Source organism: Vanellus vanellus (genome assembly GCF_965231255.1).
Source record: "Vanellus vanellus genome assembly, chromosome: 6".
Classification (NCBI taxonomy): domain Eukaryota; kingdom Metazoa; phylum Chordata; class Aves; order Charadriiformes; family Charadriidae; genus Vanellus; species Vanellus vanellus.
The window spans coordinates 28,923,357-28,945,143 of NC_138911.1; the positions used below are offsets into that span (position 1 = coordinate 28,923,357).

General features: G+C 48.1%; 1 protein-coding gene across 1 annotated transcript; it reads left to right on the forward strand.

Moving 5' to 3' along the window:
- Positions 1-3,142: 3,142 nt before the first annotated feature.
- On the forward strand, positions 3,143-21,233 carry SPINT1 (serine peptidase inhibitor, Kunitz type 1; the record flags this gene model as incomplete). The annotated part of the gene is made up of 10 exons (XM_082485323.1): positions 3,143-3,572; positions 12,552-12,703; positions 14,199-14,337; positions 15,459-15,629; positions 16,339-16,365; positions 17,301-17,426; positions 18,350-18,400; positions 19,233-19,403; positions 20,097-20,153; positions 20,816-21,233. The coding sequence occupies 10 exons, from the start codon at positions 3,143-3,145 to the stop codon at positions 21,010-21,012; spliced, it is 1,521 nt and encodes a 506-aa protein (XP_082341449.1). The 3' UTR covers positions 21,013-21,233.
- Positions 21,234-21,787: the final 554 nt, after the last annotated feature.

Consider the following 21,787-nt stretch of genomic DNA (forward strand, 5'->3'; position numbering starts at 1 on the left):
ATGTTTAGAAACTGTGCTACTGGCGGAGAGGTGGGATGCATCTCTCCTATGGTGGAGGACCAGAAATGTGATGTTTACAGGTCAAACAAACAAGCCAGACCCATCTGCCAAGCAGAAAAAATATGGGTCAAATTTAATATAGAGAAAATAAAAAGTAAGATCACATACTTAGGAAATTGTAATCAAAATATTAGCTCAGGGCTGATCAGCTGAAAATGGTGGAAAGAACAAGACCAAGATCCATAAAGCATGTACTGTTCGTAAGATGGCTCTGCAGTGAGCAGATACTGCAAATGATACTAATATCATCCTAAGATGTATTCAGCAATGCATTTCCAGCAGAGAGAGAGAAGATTAAATACTTGGTAATGGTGATGCATTCTTTAGACTATGGCATAGAATTCTGTAACATATATTTAATAATAAAAAACCTGAAACTGGAAAAGGCCATTAGGATAACAGAGGGGAAATAGAGACTCTACCATAAAAGAAGCAATTGAAAGATCATGGCTTGCTTGCACTACCAAACCGAAGACTGAGTTAGGATATGATTTCACTAAAATAAATACAGCTGAAGATGACAAAATGAGAGAACTTTCTGAAATGAAAGGAAAATAGTGCACAAGAAAACTGAATATAAAGTAACTATAAATATGTTTAGGGTGAGCAGCAGAACACCTTGCAGCAGGACATCAGCACAGCCTTCTGCTGACAGCAGAAGCTATTAAAAGCCCCTACACTTAAGGCTAGGCTTGATCAGCGTATGAAGGGGCTCACCCCTTCATAAGCATTAATAAATTAAAAAAAGGCTAGAGATGCCAATCCAGGCGTCCTCCCACCTCTACATTTGCAGGAGTTATGTTACCTGGCACAAGCAGAAGAGACGTCATGGCCTTCAGGATGACAGGAAACCCTTGACAGCGATTTTGTAATACAACACTGCTGCTGAAGTAGATTGGGTAATTGCCAGTTAGATAAAAATACCAAACCAGACTGTTTAGGGGCAGTTCTGCCAGCGAGGAGATCCAAGTATGGTTGCTGGTTTGCAAAGGGGATGGGACTAACTGCTCCCTGAGCAGCATGCTCCTGCGTAGGGCAACTGCACCAAGTCTCACCTGGCTCCAGACTAAAGGCTTTAAGTATTTAACCAGGAAAAAAAATATCCTCCAGGTTAAATACAAGAGAAAGCCCCCAGCAGAGTGCCTCAGGCAGTGCAGAATAAAAGGAGGAGACAACCTCGTTGTTGTTTTTATTTCTCCTGCATGTATTTAGATGTGCAGGACAGGAAAGTCAGCTCTCCTTTTACTGCTGGCATGGTCTGCAGGCAGATCCTAAAGACCTGGTATAGAGATGGGGTCTGAGCATGGAGTGGGAGACACCCACACTTCTTCTGACAAAGATTCATAGAGCAAATAAGGAAAGCAAAAAAATCCCTCTGCTCTGCAGACACGCATGTTTCCTACTGCCCTACCATCTATTTTCAGTTTAGGCTTTGCCTATATTTTTTTTATATCCTACCATAGCCAGATCAAAGCAATTCCCTTTTCAAACAGAAGTCAGTACTATACACAAACATCAGCATCAGGCCATAGAAAGTAATAAGAGGTACTGGAAAATAATATTCCCACAATGTTACATTCCCGTAGTGTTTGTCTGTGACAGCCAAGAGGGGAAAACATGTGTCTAAGGACTCTTAATAATTCCTGTGAAGGTACATGAGGGTGGATCAGAGGTACAGAAAGAAGCAGCAAGAATTGAAACACCGGACACCAGAATGGTCCCCAAAACCACAAAGCCAGCTGCTCTTCAAGGCATAGCTGCTGCTCATCATCTCTTTTTGAAGATATGCCAGCCAATACTATCTGACATTTGCTGCTGTTGTTTTAAGTGATGCAATATTTCATTACAAATAATGGCCAAGCAGACTACAAGCACTCCCTGCTCTCCTAAGGACTACAACAGAGCGATAATAATTTACCCAGGGGATTTAGGACTGTTTACAGAGGAGGTGGATGACGTCGGTTTATCTGTTGAACAGAGGGAATTCGATCATGGATCCGCAAGGAGAAGCAGGGTGAAAATACATGGAAGTAATAGCCGGCTGCCTTTGTGTTCCCGTGGCTCCAAACAGCACCGTCCTGCGAGGCAAGGGCAACACAAACAGGCTGCGACTGATCTGTATGAGATCAAGTAGTGAAATGTTCCTCATCAGTGGGGGGCGACTACCAAAAATTTTCACTGCTGTGGTGCCAGAGCTCCCGCCACACAGGCAGCCTCCGGCCACGCTACCAAGTGCTTTTCACTCAGGAATAGTGTCCCAAGAGCAGGGAATTCACGATTTCCTGATGCCTGCGCTAAGCACAAAGCCCCTCGCAGCAGCGATGGCAGCTGGCGCTGTCGATGCAGCTACAAGGTTGACTCATTTGGGCTAGCGAGACCTGGGCTAATGGTGCTCTCTGCCATGCAGCTGGCCCCACTGGAGCGCGAGGGCTACCACCGGAGGACACAGACAGCGTGCTCTCCGGCTTTCAGTTCCTTCAAAGCAGCTGAAGCACAGGGATGCAGCAAGCGCCCGGCTGGTGGGATGCTCATCTGGAGTGGGTGCCTTTGCACCTGCACGAAGGAGGGTACCGCTCTTGGCTCCCATGGGGAACCTTTGCTCCCTTCGTCAGAGGAGTGGAAGATGGTATCAGCCAGCTCTCCTCCCCTTCCTCTTACGCAATTCAGCATGCAGGGGAGTGACTGGATTTTTTTTTTCCTCTCTGAGGGAGTTGGTTTTCACTACCTGTGCGCTCTGTGCCTTTGTCTCCGCTGGACGCAGCTGAAGGCGCACCTGAAGGGCAAAGGAGCGGGGGGGGGGGGAGGAACGAGGGGGACACCCTGCTCCCAGCATCGGTTTCACCTGAGACCGGCCAGGTGGGGGGCAGAGAGTGCATGCCGGGGAATGAGTTGGAGGGTGGGGGGACACATTTGTCACCCTGGGGCGAGCGGGGACCCCGAGCACGGCCTCAGCCACGCTCAGGGTCCCCGCTCGCCCTGAGGTGTCATGCACTTGGACACTGTCCCTCTTAGCTTCATCTATCTTCTTCCTTCCTTTAGGAAAGGATTAAGGTCTCGAGGAGGTGAGGATCGGGGCACCAAGATGGCCAGAGGGAGTCCGGGTCCATGGTTTGTGCTCTGGGTCTGCTTGGTGCTGGTGGTGGACTTCGGAGAAGGGCAGGAGGAAAAACCCTTCGGTGAAAAGTGCCTGGAGGACTTTACAGCAGGGATGCCGGATTTGGTGCTGGATACAGACGCCTCCGTCCAGAACGGAGCCACCTTCTTGTCGTCCCCCATGGTCTATCGGAGCAGGGATTGCATGAGAGCCTGCTGTAAGGACCCCGCTTGTAACCTGGCTCTTGTGGAGCAGGTCCCGGGCACGGAGGAAGACCATATCCAGGGCTGCTTTCTCCTCAACTGCCTCTACGAGCAGGCTTTCGTCTGCAGGTTTGGCCGGAAGACTGGCTTTCTCAACTTCTTGAGGAAGGACGTGTACGATTCCTACCTGGCAATGCAGGATCACGGATCTAGTGGTAAGGTGCCCATAATGGATCTGTGCAAACCAGGGCTGGAAGAGCACTAATGGCCACTGGTGCCAGCTCCTCCAGCCATCACCTGTGCAGCTGTGCTGCCAAATGGTCGGGATAAAGCAGCGTTAAAGATGGGGTTTCTATATGTACCGCTGCCACAAAGGTTTTCCCTAACTTTGATGAACTCACTTAAGTTCTGTGCCTCAGTTTACCTATTAGTAAATGGGGAGGGAATCGTTCTTTAACCGATTTGAAGTGGGTGGAGTGAGTATTTACCAAACACAGGCTGAGTTTTTGATACTTGAAAAGGTAGAGAAAAAGGCATTGTTTTTCTTCTCCCTCCCCCCAGGCCTTTGAGGTTGGAAAGTGAAATCCTCTAAAAATCTACGCATCACCGCATTTTAAAGGGCTGCATTAATCTCTTAATTGCTCAGGGGCTGAGAGTAGGACAAAATCCACTTAGTTGCCTTTCATTTTGCCACAGCCTTAGTCTTGTGAGCAGCAGCCTGAATGGTGAGGTGTCTCAGTATCGCTCTGCTTGTTGGGGCTGGTCCTCGCTGCTGGGGGAGGGAGGGGGAGCAGCTGGGGGAGGCTGATTAGAAAACTCTCACTTTGGAGGTGGGTTTCTCATCCCTGGTTCCTTGCTCTGAAAGATTGCACCTGGACCCAGAAAACCAGGTGGAAAACAAACTAATCTGGAGCTGGCCGCTTGCCACGCACCCTGCTGTCTCCAAAAAAAAAAACGCAGTGTGTTCCGAAACGCTGAAAACATGGCAGTTCCTCCTTTTGCCTCCTTCCGTGTTTTGGAGGAAGCCTATACAAGGCCAGGACGTCTCTAGCCTGGCTGGGTCTTTGGCAACCATAACCAGTTTATTATATGTTGATGCACAGGTGGGCTGTTAGGGGATATCTGTATGGGTAACCCTTTCCCTCCCTCCCAGCCCACCTGTGACGGGGACGGAAAGGATCTGTGGAGAGGACAAGTGGAGCAGCCAGGTTAGCGCATGGGCTTAGGCTGGACCACATAAGCTGAATAGGTCTTCGATCGTCTGCTGGGATGTACCAGCCTGTGAGCCTTGTAGGTGCCGGAGGTGTGAAATGGCACCAAACCCCACACTGACCACTTTTGTCCATCCTAAGTGTCAGTGCAGGGGTTTTGGAGGAGGGCACGGCTCCTCTGGAGCAGCCCTTGGGTGTCACTGGTTTAAGCAGTGATGTGGCAGAAGTGGTTCTCCTGTCCTCTGTCCCTCCTAGTTGCTTCCCACTCCATTTTAGGGCATTTTGGCAAATCTCTGTCTCACTGTTGCAGTAGTTGTCCTGCGTCTCCATTCCAGGCTCATAATCCTTTCCATGGGAGCTGCAGTTAGTGAGGGACTGAAGCCCACATCTCCGGGACTGGAGGTGGCATGCTGGCAGCTGTCTGAACTCCTACATGCTTTGTTGTAGGAGGAGAATGGAATGCATCATCTCCAGTGCATCCTGATTTCACAAGATTAGATTAAAATACAGTGTACAGTTGAGCAATTTGGTCTCTTCACCTCTGCGGACCAGCGTCCCGTACAGGGAGACTGCAGCCCCCCTCTTCCCTGGGCTGGCCGCGGGGCCTGCCATCGCATGCGTGTGGCTCTCCAGAAAGTGTCACTGAGCTCTCTGTGCCACCAGCAGCGCTGTGTTTGCCACTCCGTGGCACCTAGCTGGAGCATCCCCGCCGCCCACACACAGGTGGCTGCCTTGCGGACTGTATCTAACGCTCCTCTCGGAGATGCTGGGATGGCTGCGGTGGGGCAGGAAGACCCGGGAGGGCTTATCCGTGAGGAGGGAAGAACGTGCCAGAAATGCTGTGAGGGATACTCTGCCTGCCTGCCGAGGCGCGGGCATGCCCCTCCTCGCTCACGTGGGGCTTGCGCCATGATACTGCTGCGGGTGTAGGAAGGGCTCGGTCCCTTCTACACCCCGTGTTTGCACCCTCGGAGGGTGCAGGGTGGCTGGGCAGGTCTCTGGCTGTAGGGACAGACAGCGGGGCAGCTCGCTGCTGCACGGTTGGGTCCGGCTGCGATGTTGGTGCTGTGCTTCAACAGCAAACACGTTTCCCTCCTCTCCCCAAATTTTTAGGCATTGCCTTTTGATGGATACCAAAAGCTTTCCGAATCGCACTGGATGACATCGGAGGGCTGGCAGGGAAAGAGGCGAAGGACTATTACTGTTTATTAATCCGGAGATGAAAAGGAGTTATTTTACTGGAGAAATAGCAAATAATAACAAGGGCTAAATCCGACCATACGAGCTGGGCCCTCCTCCCCACAGCAGCTGATGAGGCACTTAAGAATGCAGATCTCGATATTGGTTTCAGGTCCAAATAGAAAAACCCCAAGCCCCTCTCCAGCCGCGATGCTGGAATTGGGTCCACACAGGAGGAATAGGTCTGTCTGGGCAGGAAGGTGGGTGCCTGGCAGCCACCAAAGAGGACCGAGGAAGGGCACAAAGGTGCAGGTGCAGGTTCAGGAGGCCAAATGAAGGCGCCTCTGCATGCTGAGCGTGTCCACCTGGCAGCATAACGAAGCTCTACCGCATTTTTGTTTCCAGACCTTTGGGAGATGCCCAAAGAGGCCCGGTGAACCGAGCGTTAAGGAAGCCGTTTTCAGCATGTCGGGTTTTCCTCCCAAATGTTTATAGGCAAAAAATCTTGGCCCAAGTTTTGCACTGGAGACAAAACTGTCCAGTCTTCCCACTGTTGTGCTGTATCGCTGTTAAAATGTGAAGCTCCATGGCTGCTCTGGAGCCCCGGTTATTGTCAGCCCCCTGAGACAGGGCTCTTAAGGTCTGCAGGAGGCTTATATGCCCATCCATCATTATTGTCATCCATCTCTTTCCTTTATGTGCTGCTGTCAGGTGTCCTAGGAGCCTTTAGGGTATGCCTATATGGCAATCTTTAGACATCCTCTGCAGTAATGCTGATTAAAAGCATTTTTTTTTCTAGTGAATAGTGAAATATATATTTAGTGATCCCAGTGGGGGACATTAAACAAAAAAGCCACATGTTGCAAGACCCACCCACAATACTACTAGAGGGAGCAGACCCGTTGAATTAAGAGGTTTATATCTGTTCAGGAGGAGACTAGATAACACTGGAAAGCGAGAGCGCGGCTGGGAGCAGCTGAATGGTCAAAATTAATCTTGGAGCGTTTCCTGAGCCCGATGGAAGTAGCTGAAAGCTGAGAGAGTATCGCTGTGTGTGCTTCCATGTTCTTGCTCTTGCTTAAGCATCCACAGCAAGACTTGGAAACCAAACACTGGGACAGAGGTGCCCTTGCTCTTCCCCACTGCGACCACTTTTACTGGTTTATAACCAGAAAAACCTGTGGGTACGAGCAACAATGAATAAGTTGAAATCTAGCGTCTGCAGATCACCTGAGTACATTTTCAGTATTTTGGAGAACAAGAGCTTCTGAGTCCTGTGTAAGCTGGTGACGACAGCTTGGCTCTGCCTCTTGCCTGTTCCAGCTAACGTACAGCACAAAGTCTCTGATGTTATTGTTAAAAGGCACTATCCTCTTAAATGATTCCCCAGCCTGAACTTTGGTGCGAGTTTTCTGCCTGGCTCATTGGGGAGGGGCAGGCTCGCCATGCACTTTATTGGTAATAATGGAGCCCAGTGTTTAAGTAACTACCCCGAGCTTATTCTGGTCTAGGCAAACCAGTTCTGGGTGTGAAACTGGAAAATAACCTCCCTGAACCTTTGTCCGTTTCTTGAACTGAACCTTTTGTGGTGGTTGTGAAATGCTCGGTGACACTCTCCTGTTGAATTCAGGCCTTGTGAGTGGGAGACGGGAAGCGCTGGGGAACCCGCAGGGTTCAGGATGTGTCTGCTCCTGCCTCGCCGTGGAGAGAGATTTGCAGGTTAAAACTTTGGTAATGCGTTCAAAAAGGACAGCTCACCAAGTCTGAAGCTCATCCATCCTCAAACATTTGGTCCCACGCTGGTTTCCATTCTGTGGGCACAGTGCAATTCCAACAAGCGGTGCTGGGATCCCATCTGGGGCTGAGATGGGTCCGGTCACTGGTGTGCCCTTGGCTCATGCTGCTCAGCCCTGAGCCTGCCGCTCGTCCTCCAGTGCCCAGCTCAGGCCAGGAGAGGGGGAACTGCATGTTCAGTACCCACATCACAGGTTCAGTGGCCACGGTATACTGTACTGGCAGGGCCCTCGGGGACCAGCTGGTCCCGCTCCCTGGTCCAGCTTCCGCTCACAGTGAAACCATTGTTTGTCATGCAGAATTTACCGAAGTGCCGCACATTATGGCTACCTCATGTCGTGGCTGTGAAGTTATCTAAGGAGACTGGAGTAACAAACTGATCTCTACTGAAATGGCACGAAGACCTGTGGGAGACTCTCTCCCTCTGCCCGCTAAAGCAAATCGGACTAGTTTCCCACACCCTGAGGAAGGATGGAGGGAGCCTGGGGGCGGCAACAGATTGCATTATTCTGAAAATATAATCCGTATAGTCATGCTGTATTGTTTTAGAGAGGTTAAGTTGACCTGCTGTGTGCACCTCTTACAAACCACTATAGAAACCTCTAGAAATTAATGCTGAGAGCTGCTTGGCTCTGCATGAGTTGTCAGAAAACTATATGGCTTTATGATGACTGTATTTGCTGCCCAGCCAGGATGAACCCCTACAGAAAGAGCTTGTATTTCTCCAGGGACTATGTTGCATTGCCCATGTTCCCTTTTCCCTCTCCCCCTCCTCAGGCAAATTAACACTGCGGCAGCAGCATCTTCCCTCCTTACCTATGCCCATTACTGTAGAGAGTTTTTTAGTGTCGATGGGTGAGATCTGAATGAACCCTCCCTGAAAGCTGTTCTCTTTCAAATGACTTCCCTGGAAGCAACGCCAGAGCAGAGCTTTAGCATTTGTGGGGAGACCCACGCTGCCGCCTGCCCCTGCTCACCCGCTTGTGCAGCAGGCAGGCTCCGCTGGCTTCTGACACTTGAAATCTCTGAGGTTGCATGTCTCACGGGCGCTGGAATTTGGGTGGCCTCATTTCTGCTCCTGTCTGTGCTACTGGCCTGCCCCGTGGCTCTGAGCGGTGGCTTTTGTCCCCAGCGAGGTCTTTCCCTTCGCAGTGCCTCAGTGTCCCCAGTGCAAGTTGCACTCGTCGCCTTTGTATGCTGCTCCTGCACTGGCAGATGACATTGGGCTGTAAGAGCCCCTCGGTGGCCATGAGAAAGCTTTCCAGCTCTTCCTAGTGGCAACTTCACATCATTCTGAGGTATTTTCAAGCATTACTTTATAGTCTCAAGTACTCAGGGTGTACCTGCATGAGCGCTGGAATGGAGGAAATCTGGTTCTCTGTGAATTTGTGTCTCGAGGGCAAGAGCTGATACCCGAGCTCCAAAAGAGAAATCCCCAAATTGGGAGTTTTGCAATTGCTTTCTGCTGCAGGATTTCACTGGTGCCTGCATGTTCGGATAGCGAGGTCCCTACCGGGGTCTCTCCCCCGACCTAGATGCTAACTGTGGCAGCCCCTTGTAGGAATTTAATATCTTTTAGATTCCTGTTCCCTCATCAACTTTGGTTCAAGTTTACTCATTGTCAGAGATGAAGCCAGACAAACCACTGACTGCATAAGTCTTAAAACTAGATGAAATTTTTAAAAGAGGAAAAAACAGAGACCAAGGCAGGAATACACTGTGAGCCGTATGAATTTGTTTTTAAGCATTTTTTTCAAGCTTTTCTCTGGGATCATAAAGAAAAGATATTTCACCTTCCAGTGTATTTTATAAATGGAAGCTGAAGTTGTCACTTAATGATGTGACTCCAGGAGCATGTGTTCCATAGTAAAGAGCACGACACACAACAGCATCATAAAGTTTTAATCTCACTGTTAATTACAGAGTTTTACAACAGAAACTTTCCGTCGTCGAAAGAGCAGTATAGCAAGGGTAACTTTCATTTTTCAAACAGACTTTCAGAGCAAAAAGAACCGAATTGGAGACTCCCCCTTCTACAAATATTTTGTTGATATTCACTTGGGCTCAGTCAGTGCTCGGTTATGAAGCTCAGGTGGAGAATAGCCACGTTGCTGCTGAAGGCTTCATATAGTCAGTGTAGCAGAAATACTCCAAAGTCACTGAGCTTTTAAATGTCCTACGGAGAAAAGGGAGAGACCTGGAAGTAAAGTCCTTCATTTCTAGTGGGAGTTCCTCCTTGGCTGGCAGCCACCACACACAGGCAAATACTCTCACTATTTTTCTGGAGGTGAGGAGGGTCGGGGAATTTGGCTAATCAGAGGTGTGATCTGGAGAGGTAGCTGTCTTATTGAGCAGAACCAAGCTTTTACTTCACTGTGCAATCCACAACCCAAAGAAATGTTTGGCCTGCAATTTTGTTTTTTTTTTTTTTGTTTGTTTGTTTGTTTGTTTTTGAAGTCTACATGCTTAAAAATGTCAAGGAAAGGTATGATTTGGAGTTGTTGTGAGTTAATGATTGGCCTCTGTGTTGCTGAAGAACCGGTCTTCCGCTTGTGCAATTGCACCCATCTGCTGGGCTCACCCTGGCAGGAGGGTGTCAGGGAGCAGGCTGCCCTTCTCCCTGCCAGGCTCATGGCGTTTGCCTGGGAGGAATGGCAGGAACATACCCCCCTTTCCAGAGCTTGTAGTGAGTGCTGTGTACCAGGTGCTTGTGGGGCTGTTTTTCCCTGCTTGGTTCAGAACGTATTGCCAGCTCCAGTCGTTGCTTTCTCCTATGAATGTTCTCATGGCAAGACCACTTGAAAATAAAGCGAAACTCCATTTATTTGTTCTACCAGTCCTGCTCAAAACCAAGAGGTGCCAGGCTCACTGGCCCTGCTTGGTGTCTTTCAGCAGTCTTTGTGCCTGACTCAGGACCCATCTCTCTGGCATGCAGCCTCAAGGAAGGAGTGGCAGGGAGGTGTGCCTCACCCAAAGGTGAGAGGACACCAGGGTGGGCTCCTCTGCTTGTGATGCAGGTGTCATCTTCTTGGCCTCTTTCAGTCCAGCTGGGTCTCTTCTGCCTAATTTGGTAGTTGGCTCAAGCTCAACAATATGAACTTGATCTCATAGAATCATGGAACCATAGAATGATTAGAGTTAGAAGGGACCTTAAAGATCATCTAGTTCCAACCCTCTTGCCATGGGCAGGGACACCTTCCTCTAGACCAGGTTGCTCAAAGCCCCATCCAACCTGGCCTTGAACACTTCCAGGGATGGGGCATCCACAACTTCCCTGGGCAACTTGTTCCAGTGTCTTACCACCCTCATAGTGAAAAACGTCTTCCTAATATCTATTCTAAATCTCCCCTCTTCCGTTTTGAAAGAGGTTTGAAAGAATCTTGTATTGTTCCCACCCAATAATTACACAAAAAGATGGAATAAAAGATAAAACCAGTGCCAGACTGTAGAGAGCAAACAGACCGGTGCGATAAACGTAACCGGAAGCCCTGCAGCTGCACAAGCTAGAAGTGGCTGACCTCTTGTAGAGTAAAACCCCAGCCCCATGAGCCTGGTGATGAGGGAGGTAAGCTGTGGCGCTGTGGCTGGGAACCAGGCTGCAGGGAGGACCTCAGAGGGCTGCTACACACATACCATCCCCGATTCTGCGGCCAAACAGGCTGGGCACAATGCTCGAACATGTAAACAAGGGAAAGTTTATTTCACTGGTGACTTTTTGGTGGCAGCAGCATTTGTTAAGAGCTGGGTAGAATGAATAGGTCTTCATTTGGTAGAAGATACTAGAAAATAGAAGATTCTAGGTGGATTTGTGGTAATGCTGATCTGGAATGTGTTGAAAAGGCCTCTATCCTATTGAATTTAGTGATGAAAGAACTAAAAAGTAGCTTGTTTTGAATGGCAGGTTCATTTGTGTATATGCCTTATGTTGAGGGTTCCTTCAGTAAGCTCTAGCAAGAGTCAGCAGCTGGGACCTGAATCCAGAAACACTCAAACAGGAAACTGGGAGCAAGTTAATGACAGTGAAAGTAATTAGCTGATGGAGTAGTTTTCCAAGGGGCTTGGGCATTAATCCTGTCCTTCAGACACAGTCTATGTAACAGTGTAATGGTAGAGTGACTTATATCTAGCTTCTAAATGACAAACGATGCCTTTACAAAAGACTCAGGTTGAACGCGAACACTGGGTCTTGGACTTGGTACAGGTGCTACCAGGTGGAGTTTTATGGGCTGAGCTAGGCAGGAAACCTGTGGTCAGAGGCATTCAGGCCAAAAGCAGTTATGAGTCAGGCTCAACAGTGTCATTGTTCAGGCTGTTCTTGCTGGCAAAGGCAGGGATCAGTTTTCATATGCTTAGAGCTGGGAAAAGTGTTTAATGGATTGTGGAGGCTGCTTGTAAGCTAGTCTGTGGAAATGGCACAAAATAATGATCTCATGAATGACATTTGTGTGCTTTTTTTAAGGCATGCGTGACAGAGAGTGGGGTGGAAGATAAGGTTGAGGAGCAGTGGTATTTTCCATCCAAATCCTGCATAGCTCTGGTTAAGTACAGTAATATAGTGCTTAGAGATGGTGGTAAGAATGATGAGAGTCAGTTCCACATTCTTCAACACCCACATCAGGTCATCTCCCTAAGTGGAGGGTGGAGATTGCTCTGTGCTGTTTTGCGAGGATGTGGTCCAATGGTCAGAAGTACAACGGTTGTAGCCACGGGGACACCCTCTTGCGGTGGTTCGTGTGGGCAGAAGTGGCCAGGGAGCCAACTGGCCCAAAGGCACTGCCAGAGTGAGTTGTGGACTTACTAAATTAGTGAGGGCAGTAATAACGGTATTGATTGCCTGTTGCTTGCTCAGGCTGCAAGAAGCACAGCTCTATAAAAGTGTTTTCCTTTCAGTGGTTGAAGTCTGTATTGGTTTAGCCTGGAATAATCCCCCTCCCTTGTTTTCCTGTAATGGAGTCAAGGACTGGACCCTTCAGCCTCTTACCCAAGCCTTGTTCTACACTTCTTCTGCAGATGACCGTCCTCCAATAGCCCACACTGGCATGGACATGAGGGTACAGCCCGGGGAGCCAGTGATACTGAGAGGCACAGAGAGCACGGATGACCGAGGCATAGTCAGCTATGAATGGAAACAGATCCTTGGTGACCCCTCCGTGGAAATGAAGGTAGGGAGCTGCAGGAAGGAAGCAGCTTGCTCAGCATCAACTGTGATCTGCACTAGTTTGGGCTCTCACAGCCACTGACTTAGAGGTCACTTTGTCCCTCCGTCCCTCCTCAAGCCAGTCCACCCACAAGCTTGTTCCCAAAAACTATGGAGCACTCCTTGCAGTTGCCCCCACTCTCTCCCACACTACTGGGACATGGCATTTTGGGCCTCTCCAGGTCTCGGGCTCCCTGCACCAGGACGCCATCTCAAACCTTCCTAACCAACACCTGACCTGCCTGGGTGGGAGCACCCATGAGGGCAGAAGCTTCGGTGCAAGAGTTGCGTCTGCTTCCAAGCTTCTGTAGTTCACTGAGGGCCTTGCCCTTAGTTTTGCTCTGCTCCACTTTGGTGCTTCTCCTCCTCTGACTCTGAATAATCCAGTCTCAGGCTCTGCTTCTGTTCTCCTGGGGCTTTCCCTGGACTTTGCCTCACTTTAGAGCATATGTCCCTCCTATTTTATCTGAGCTGGAGCAGAAGTCATGTCTCCTGACTGACTCCAAGATCTATGGGGTGTGAACGCTGCCTGTCTTATAGATGTTAAATGTGAATTGTGGCTTTAGAAGAGCAAATGATTACTGATAAACTTCTGCAAAACACTCTGGAAAGCCTTAGAGCTCATATGGAGCTCTGGTAGCACTTTTTGGAAGAACTAGCAAACAAGTGCATCAGGCCTACAGCTGATGTTGAAGACTGGCAATGACTAGGTCTAGGGTGCTGAGGGAGCTGTGGAAATATGGAGTGCTCCTTTCCTTTTCCCTTCCCCCTAGCCCAACCAAAGCAACTTTGTGGGGGGGGATAAATAAGAGTCCTCTAGTATTATGCTGTTAACTACATGAAGATGATATATGGCAACTCTGTGTTCTCTTGAAACCTAACAGAAAAGGCAGATAGCACGGAAATGGAGGACCAATATTGTCAGCCAATATAGGGAAAAAGTTTGTGCCAATAATACCAACGAGAAAATAATTCACTCTCTTTTAGAAATCTCTCAGTAGGCAAAGAAATAGGCACTCACTTCCATCTCTAAAACTAAATATGCTTGTCATATTCAAAATGCAAGTGTATATATTTCTTAAGTACACCTAGCTTATTCCTTATGTACTAAGTAAATTATTCATAATGGGTTTTATTTTTAAATAAGTAAAATGAAAACTGCAGGTATTTCAGTACTCTCCAAAGATTTTTATTTTCCCTCGTGCCTTCCCAATGTCCCAAAATATGAAATATCTAATTAATCTTGTGGTATCTTTTGCTCTGCTATTCCAGCTGGGTATCAGCCCATGGATTTGGGGGGTTTGTATAGCACTGGGAGATCTTGCATGCCAGACATCTGCTTGGGGCGTTCCATCCAAGCTCCTTCCTTCCTAATGCAGGAACATGGGCCTTGTGTGGCTCCACTCACTCCCTCATTAGAAGTACCTTCTTCTGCATAAGCCTTTCTTTTGCATTCTCAGAAGCACGAAGAAGATCAGGTAGAAATCTCCAACCTACAAGCGGGGATTTACGTCTTCCAGCTTACTGTCACAGACACTGCACAACAGCAAGACTTCACTAACATCACCATCACGGTGCTGAATTCTGAGCAGACTGAAGGTGAGCCTGAGCCTGCGGATGTCTAGCTGGAGTCCCCAAGCCTGGATGCTGCTCTGGCATTACTGGTGGTCTTCTCAGAGAGGTAGATGGGAAAAGAGCACAATCAAGAGACCGGACTTGCATGTCAACTTTTCCCAGGAAAAGCCTGCACCTGAGCAGTAGTGGAAGGTCTCTACATTCAAAGCAGTCTGTTTTAGGGTTTTCGCATCCTTTTGCGGAATAGGTGGCCTACGATAACCCCATCCTCTCTGCATGTCATTGCCCTCTGCTGGGTGATGCCTTAGTGGCTGAAGCCCAGGTGCAGCTGGGGGTGTAAGACAGGAGAACCTGAAAGGTCTTGTTGACTCCATAGTTTTGCTGTGAAGGCCTTAATTCCCTTAAGCCGCAGGACAGGTGGAGCCATCTGCATGACATTCCAAGTGTCCCTGGCTTTATTTGTATGTTTTACTTTAATGGCCTTGTTTAATGATCAAAATGTTCAGCATTACAAGTGCATTAGGAGCAAGCAGGTTTTGGACAAATGGTTGACTAGTAGCTAAGCAGGGAATTTCTCCTTCTACCACAGGTACCATAAAAATATAAGAACAGCCATGTCAGGTGACTCTAATAGTCTGTCCAAAATCCAGTACACTGCATCCAAAAGTGTCCAGAGGTTGATGCTTTCTAAAGAGTACAAGAACAAGGCATGCTATCAGTAAATCCCTACTATGCTTGGCTGGTCCCCAAGGAATTTACAACTGGGAGATTTTTTTAAGCAGAAGATGGTGTCTTTGTATTTAATAGCCATGCACAAATCCCTTTTTGACCTCATGTAATCTTTGCACAGCAGCAACGTCCTGAAGCAAGGAGTTTCGCAGCTTAACTGTGTGCTGTGTGGGGAAGCAGCTCCTTCGGTTTTATGGATGTGGCACCTTCTAATTTGATTTTATGACCCTGCCTTTCATATAAGAAAATATATGCCATGATTCCCTACTCACCTTCTCCATGCTGCTTAAGACTTTATAAATCTTGCAGACAAGTGTCCACACTGTTGACAAACTTTCCTTTGGAAGATTTTCTCCTTTGTATAAGTGAAGGCAAAGCAAGCTAACCAGAACCTTTTATGTTAACTTTCTTGATAGAGCATTGTTTGACTCCTAAGAAGGTGGGTTGGTGTCGAGGATCTTTTCCACGTTGGTTTTACAACCCGAGTCTTCAGCAGTGTGAGGAGTTCATTTTTGGTGGCTGCAAGCCCAACAAGAATAACTACTTACGGGAAGAGGAGTGTAAACTCGCCTGCAAGAATGTTAGAGGTGAATCTGCTTCAAAAATCAGCCCCAGCTTTCTCATAGGATTAGGATGACTCTGTGGGCAGGTACTGCAGCTTCTTGGCTGGCAGATAGTTAGAGCCCAAAGAGCTGAGGAGACCAGGCTAATTATGGATGGGGAGTCCTAGTCCTACACTGCCAATGTATCTGACTCAGTTCCTGGAGCACTGCTCCCCCTGGTCAGTGTCCCTGGTGTGTCTCTGGCTGCAGAAACCCTCACCAAATCTCTGTGTCACATCTGAAACCTAAATCCAGAGGGTAGCATTGTGCTGTGGGGGAGCCAGAAGTGCTTCACTCCCCAAATGAAATTAATCTTCTCCCTTGGCACCCTCTCAGCCAAGCCTGAGAATGACTGAGTACTACCTCAGATAGATGGGCCGAGCCTCTGCAAGGCCCTTTGCGGGGCACAGCTTAAGGAGGAGGCAAAAGCCTTGGAAAAGAAAGACTGTTTCAGAACAGTCTAGCTAGTGGTGGGAAGTTCCCCTGTGCTCCTCCAGGCCTGCCTCACATGGGTACCACTCATCTGGGGTCTCTGGGTGGTGGACACCTGTATTTCCCCTCCCAACCCCTGCAGAGCTTGCTTCAATAAAACATGTACTTCTTAGGCAAGATATGAAGGCAATATAAAGCTGATCTTGAGCTGACAAAATTATGTGGTGGTACATTTATTTTATTTTTCCCCTTATCTCTGCAGGTTCTGTTGGTGGGCGACAACAGCCAGGTGAGCCTCCTGTACCACTGTGTAATCCTGCTGCGAGCTCAGACTCGGTGTCTCACATCCATTCCTGTGGCTTTTGATTAGCACTCAGCCAGCGTGGAAAGTGAGGCACTGGAGACTAATTTCTTTACTAAGCCTTTCACTTTCAGTCATAAGATAATTCAGGTTGGGAATTACCTCTGGAGGTCATCCGGTCCAACCCACTACTCAAAGCAGGGCCAGCTTTGAGTCACATTGGGTTGCTCAGGACTGCATCCAGTCCAGTTTTGGGTATATCTCTGACAAAGGAAATTTTACACATTCTCTGGACAACCTGTGCCAGTGTTTGATAACCCTCATTATAATTTTTTTCCCCTTACATAGAATCACTTTCTCTTGCTGCAACTCATGTCTGTTGCTGCTCATCCTGTTACTGTGCCACCTCCAAAATGAGTGTGTCTCTCCCTTTTCCATAACCACATACTAGTTCTTGTGCTCCAGCCCCTTGCTGAGTTTCTACTGGATTCATTCCAATATGCCAATGTCTTTTGTGCACTGGGGAGCTCAGAACTGGGCACAGTACTCAGCACTGGAGCAAAGGGGAATAACCGCTCTTCTCCATTGGCTCTCGCAGTCCGGTGTGCAGGTTTCAGTTTGGCTTTCCTAATTTAATCCCATGCGCATAGGCAATGTCTCCATATTCTTCCTGAGTAGCTCATTCTCGCTTCCACCTTCTGTGTACTTCTTTTTTGAGAGGAAGCATGGCTGTTCTCAGAGCAACGTTTCATTTATAAACAAGAAATTATATTTTTTTTGAGTCCAGAGTGGCAATGAAGAGAGACCTTAACTAATCTGCCTTGTTTCTTGTTTGCCAGCCCTATCAGCAGCTTTCAAGTCCTTCATAAAGGCGGGGAGAAAGCTCATTAAAACTCATTCTATCTGAACTGTTTCTGGTGCAGTGTGCAATGGGAACTGTCAGTCCCCCTTCTTCAGATGCAAGGATGGCTGCTGCATCGACGCCTACCTGGAGTGTGATGAAACTCTCGACTGTGCCGACGGATCAGACGAGATGTATTGTGAACAATGTAAGTACTTCAAATTCTGGCTTAGACTACTTAGTATCTGCCCAGAGGTGAGTGCAACGTAAGTTACAGGTGTTGACTCAGTGCTTTTTGGTGCCTTCTGTTCTTATCTCCTGACCCTGCATTACCTCTTTCCACAGTATTATATTTGCAGGTTCTGCCATCTCCCATATCTCTGCTGACTGCAAGAGCTGATCTTCCTTCTGGGTTGTTTCCTGCCTCTTAAATACTCTTTGACTCTCTTCTCTGCACCTGTCTGTAAGACTTCAGAGCCTGTCGTCCCCTCCCGTGCCAATATTTTTCTCACTGACTGACCTTACCTGCTCTCCTAGAGTTGAGAGATGGGAAATGAAACCATGATTCCTCCCAGTCTGTCCAGTGCCACAGTCCCCTTAACATCCTCACATTGTGCTGATGTAAATGCAGAGTGGCGAGCTGCCCAAGTCTGTAATCCCTCCTTCCTTCCTCCTTCCCTCCCTCTTCTGCCAGAATTCCCATAATCTCTTTCCTATACGTGGGTGTTTTGCTGCTTTTTTAGGTTGCAAGCATACGATTCATCTTTCTTGCCCTATCTTATATCCTATACTAGTGCTCTTTCACACTTCTTAAAACCTAGAGTGATAGCAGTTTCCCCATACTTCTTGATGGAAAAAAAAAAACCCTAAGAATGCAGCTTTTGTTTTCCTTAGTTTTCTCTCTATGTTTGTGGAAATTGGGAATAGTTTCTCATTATTACATTTTATTTTTCCCATGTTCCTCTCATAGCTTTGAGATGTTTAAGAACCTCAAATTATATGCCCCTTTCCGTGGCTTGTGGCAAAGGAATGTGCAGGAAAGCTCTGTCTGCCCATGTCTGCGTGAACAGAGGCATTTGTTTTGTATTCAACTGGTGAGAGAAGTTTTAACCTGAAATATTTCTCTCACAGATGCTCGTGAGTTCAATAGACTACAGAAAATCAATGTCACACATAAGCAAGGTAAGTACCATCCAGAGCACCTAGGCTGACATCTACCAGCTTTTGTTTTTTCTTCAGTCAGTTATTTCATGGTAAAACTGGTTCCCTGTATAATTCCAAAAATGGGTGTAGCATCTGGGTAGTCCCTGTACTAAAAATGAGCAAGGGCCTGTTCTCTGACCTTAAGGACAGCTGTTTACAGCAGGCTTTCACTCTCCTGCCTAAACTTTTTCCGCCCAAGCAGGTATCATGCATATTGCCTGCTGGGCACAGTACCAGGCCTGTACAAAGTGCTACCCTGCAGCACTTTTTTGGAAACAGTGCAAACCAAAGCAGTGTGAGGGACACAACAAAGGCATAATACGAGTAACCGTATGCCTGTGCTCGATCCCATGCCTTTGCCTTGTTTGTACTAGTGTAAACAGTGGCACTATCACTGGGATAAAACAGTATATCCCAAGTCAGTTTAAATGCAGCTTGCTTGTAGAGGAGACCTAAGCCAAACTGTGGTTTCTCTGTGTCCGGGCTCCTCCTGTTGCCTTCTGCCTCTCAAGGAGGACAGGTGACTTCTGCCTCCCAAGGAGGACAGGTGACTTCTGCAGAGGATTGAATCCAAGGTCTAACATGACTGCACACTCTGATGTTCATTTTCCTCCCTGCTAATTGGGTTTACGGGTGGGTGGCAGCTCACCTTGGCAATGCCAATTTGAGCAGCTGGCAACTGGGCAGTGGGGACCCAAGAGCTGTGGATTCCCTCTGCCGTGGTGCTTGTGCTCTTCTGCTGTGAGCAGAAAATGTTGCCGCTGTGGGAAGACTCTGGTTGGGCTAGAGCACCTCCCCCTTTCTTTGCCAGGTCACTGTGTGGACTTGCCTGATACCGGACAGTGCACTGAGAGCATCCCCCGCTGGTACTATAACCCGTTCTCTGAGAAATGTGACCCCTTCACCTACGGGGGCTGTGGTGGCAACAACAACAACTTTAAAGAAGAGGAAGAGTGCATGAAATCATGTTCAGGCATCACAAGTAAGCAGTCACAGTGATGGCTGGAGTTTTACTGATCAAGCTATGAAAATCACTCCAAATTAAATTCTGTGGTCCCAAAGAGGCAGTGACATGGGAGCTTTCAGTCAGAGCAGCTCTGCTCTCAAACCCTGGCCATGCCTCACAGCATTCTTCAACGTGAGCAATGTCTTACGGGGAACAATGTGTATCTACAGCATCTTTCTGCAATGCAGCCTGTCATTTCTCAGAGCTGGAAAACATTTTGAGTGCTGAAAAGGGACAGAGATATGGTATGGCCTCTCTAAAGAGAATCTAACTTTCTAGCTTGGCTCCAGTTCTCCCCAAGTGGGAGGGGAGAAATTAAGAAAATCCTCAATGACACATATTAGGCAAAAGGTTTAAACAAACAAGAGGTAAAGATTTACACTGTAGAGCTTTGTATGTGTTGCTGTGGAGGCCAACAGCTGAAACAGGAGGAATTCTGCCAAGCTGTATCTTTCAGGAGGCAAACTGTTGCTGCTTTTTCTGAAGCGCCACCCTCAGCTACACTGTGCCTCACAGCCTGCCCCGAGAGCTCAGTACCATGGCTGCCAAGAGAGATGCTGCATTCAGTCACTGCAGAGCACTGGAAATATGCTCCTCTGAAACCTGTCCTATCACTTGTTCCCAACCTTCTTTGTAAAACTTTTTTCCCCCTCTCTGTTCCCAATTCAGAAGCAGATGCCATTGGCCGGAGATGGGAATCATTTGAGTCCCAAAGCGCTATGTTAAGTGAGTAACAGTTTTTCCTCCAGATCTTGCTTGTTGCTTTTACCCAGTCCTGAAAAATATTTTGTCTTTCCTTGCAAATAATAGAGAATGATTTAAATTCACACCAGCTTTCAAATGCGTCATGTTTGACTGTCTCCAATGATCATGCAAGAGTTTGGTAGGCTGTAGCCAAGTGCTCACAGCAGTGCTACAAGCTCTTTCCCCACAAACTCAGCCTATCCACCATAGCTCACTCCGACAGCATTATCCCAACTGGGAGGTGCTTTCAGTGACCACCCCTCGGTGGCCTCCCTGTTGACATGTGAAGCAAGGCCAGCATTGCAGAAGGGCTGGATATTCATAGGGGTATCAAATGGCCAAGCCTACTGAAGTCACTGAATAGCCTTTAGAGGGCGTGGTGCATCTGGGAAATGATGAGAACCATAATTTGGGAGAGACAGGCTGGCTACACCCTGGCCATACCCTTATGCCATGTAGTTGCCTTCTTTCTTCTTTCCCCAGTTGTGCAGTGACCACCCTGATGTCAAGCCAGCTATTGCCCACCTCTTCTCTTTGCCAGCACAGCTTCTGCAGCAGCTTTTGTGCTTGCTTCTTCCTGACTGCTCCAGCTGCATCAGAGTTCATGGAGCAGCCCTTGTAACGTGTTCATGTCTCCCCTGCAGGTGCCTTTGAGGTAGTGATTGCCGTACTCCTCGGGATCTGCATCATGGTGGTCCTGGCAATCATTGGCTACTTCTTCCTGAAGAACAGGAAGAAGAACAGCCGCCGCCGTCAGCCGACCACTGCTACCAACTCAACCCTCTCCACCACAGAGGACACTGAGCATCTGTTTTACAGCAGTGCCACCAAACCTGTCTGACCTACAGCCTCTCTCTCTCCAGCCCAGCACTGGGGCACTCCCCAAAGCTTCTGGAGTTTTATTTTTAGAGATGGGCCTGCACCTGAAGGACTGTTTCTCTTCGAAGACATTTGTAGCATCAGGCCAAGATCTAGCCATGATTTGGCAGTACTAGTGTTTGTGATTGACTTGGCTAAATGGCTGCTCTGGGAAAGTGAGGATCTGGGACCATTTTGATGCTCTCTGATGTCTATCCCTTCCTAACTTCAAACAGTCCAGTGAAACTCTGAATTACATTTTTCTTCCTGCTCAAACCTGGAGCACAACTCCGCTCAACTTACTGATGGACCCCAGGACTGGATCTGTGTAGCATTCATGTTGGTGAATGGTGCAAGCTCACCAGAGCCAGCAATTTTTTTTGCAGTGCCACTTTCTTTCACCCAGCCTCATATTTTCCTCCCTTTCCCCCAGTCCTCTGCAAGGTGGCCCTGCCTCCCAGCAGTCCTCCTGATCATGGTGAGCCTCTTGAGGGCTGAGATTCACGTAACCGTCCGGACCTGCTCCAAGGGCTCTGTGACACTCTCCAGTCGTTCCTGTTTTCAAGACGGAAGGAAACAGAGATACCTACTTTAATCACTAGCCTTTGCTTTTTACCAGAAAAGCACACCTAGATTTTTTTCTGCCTGGCTGCCAAGTTACAGCCTCCTATGTACAGTACGTGTCGACCATTTTCTTTCTGACTTGCCCCGGTTGCTTCTCCAGTGTTCAGTCTGAACCCAAACACATTGAGAAAATA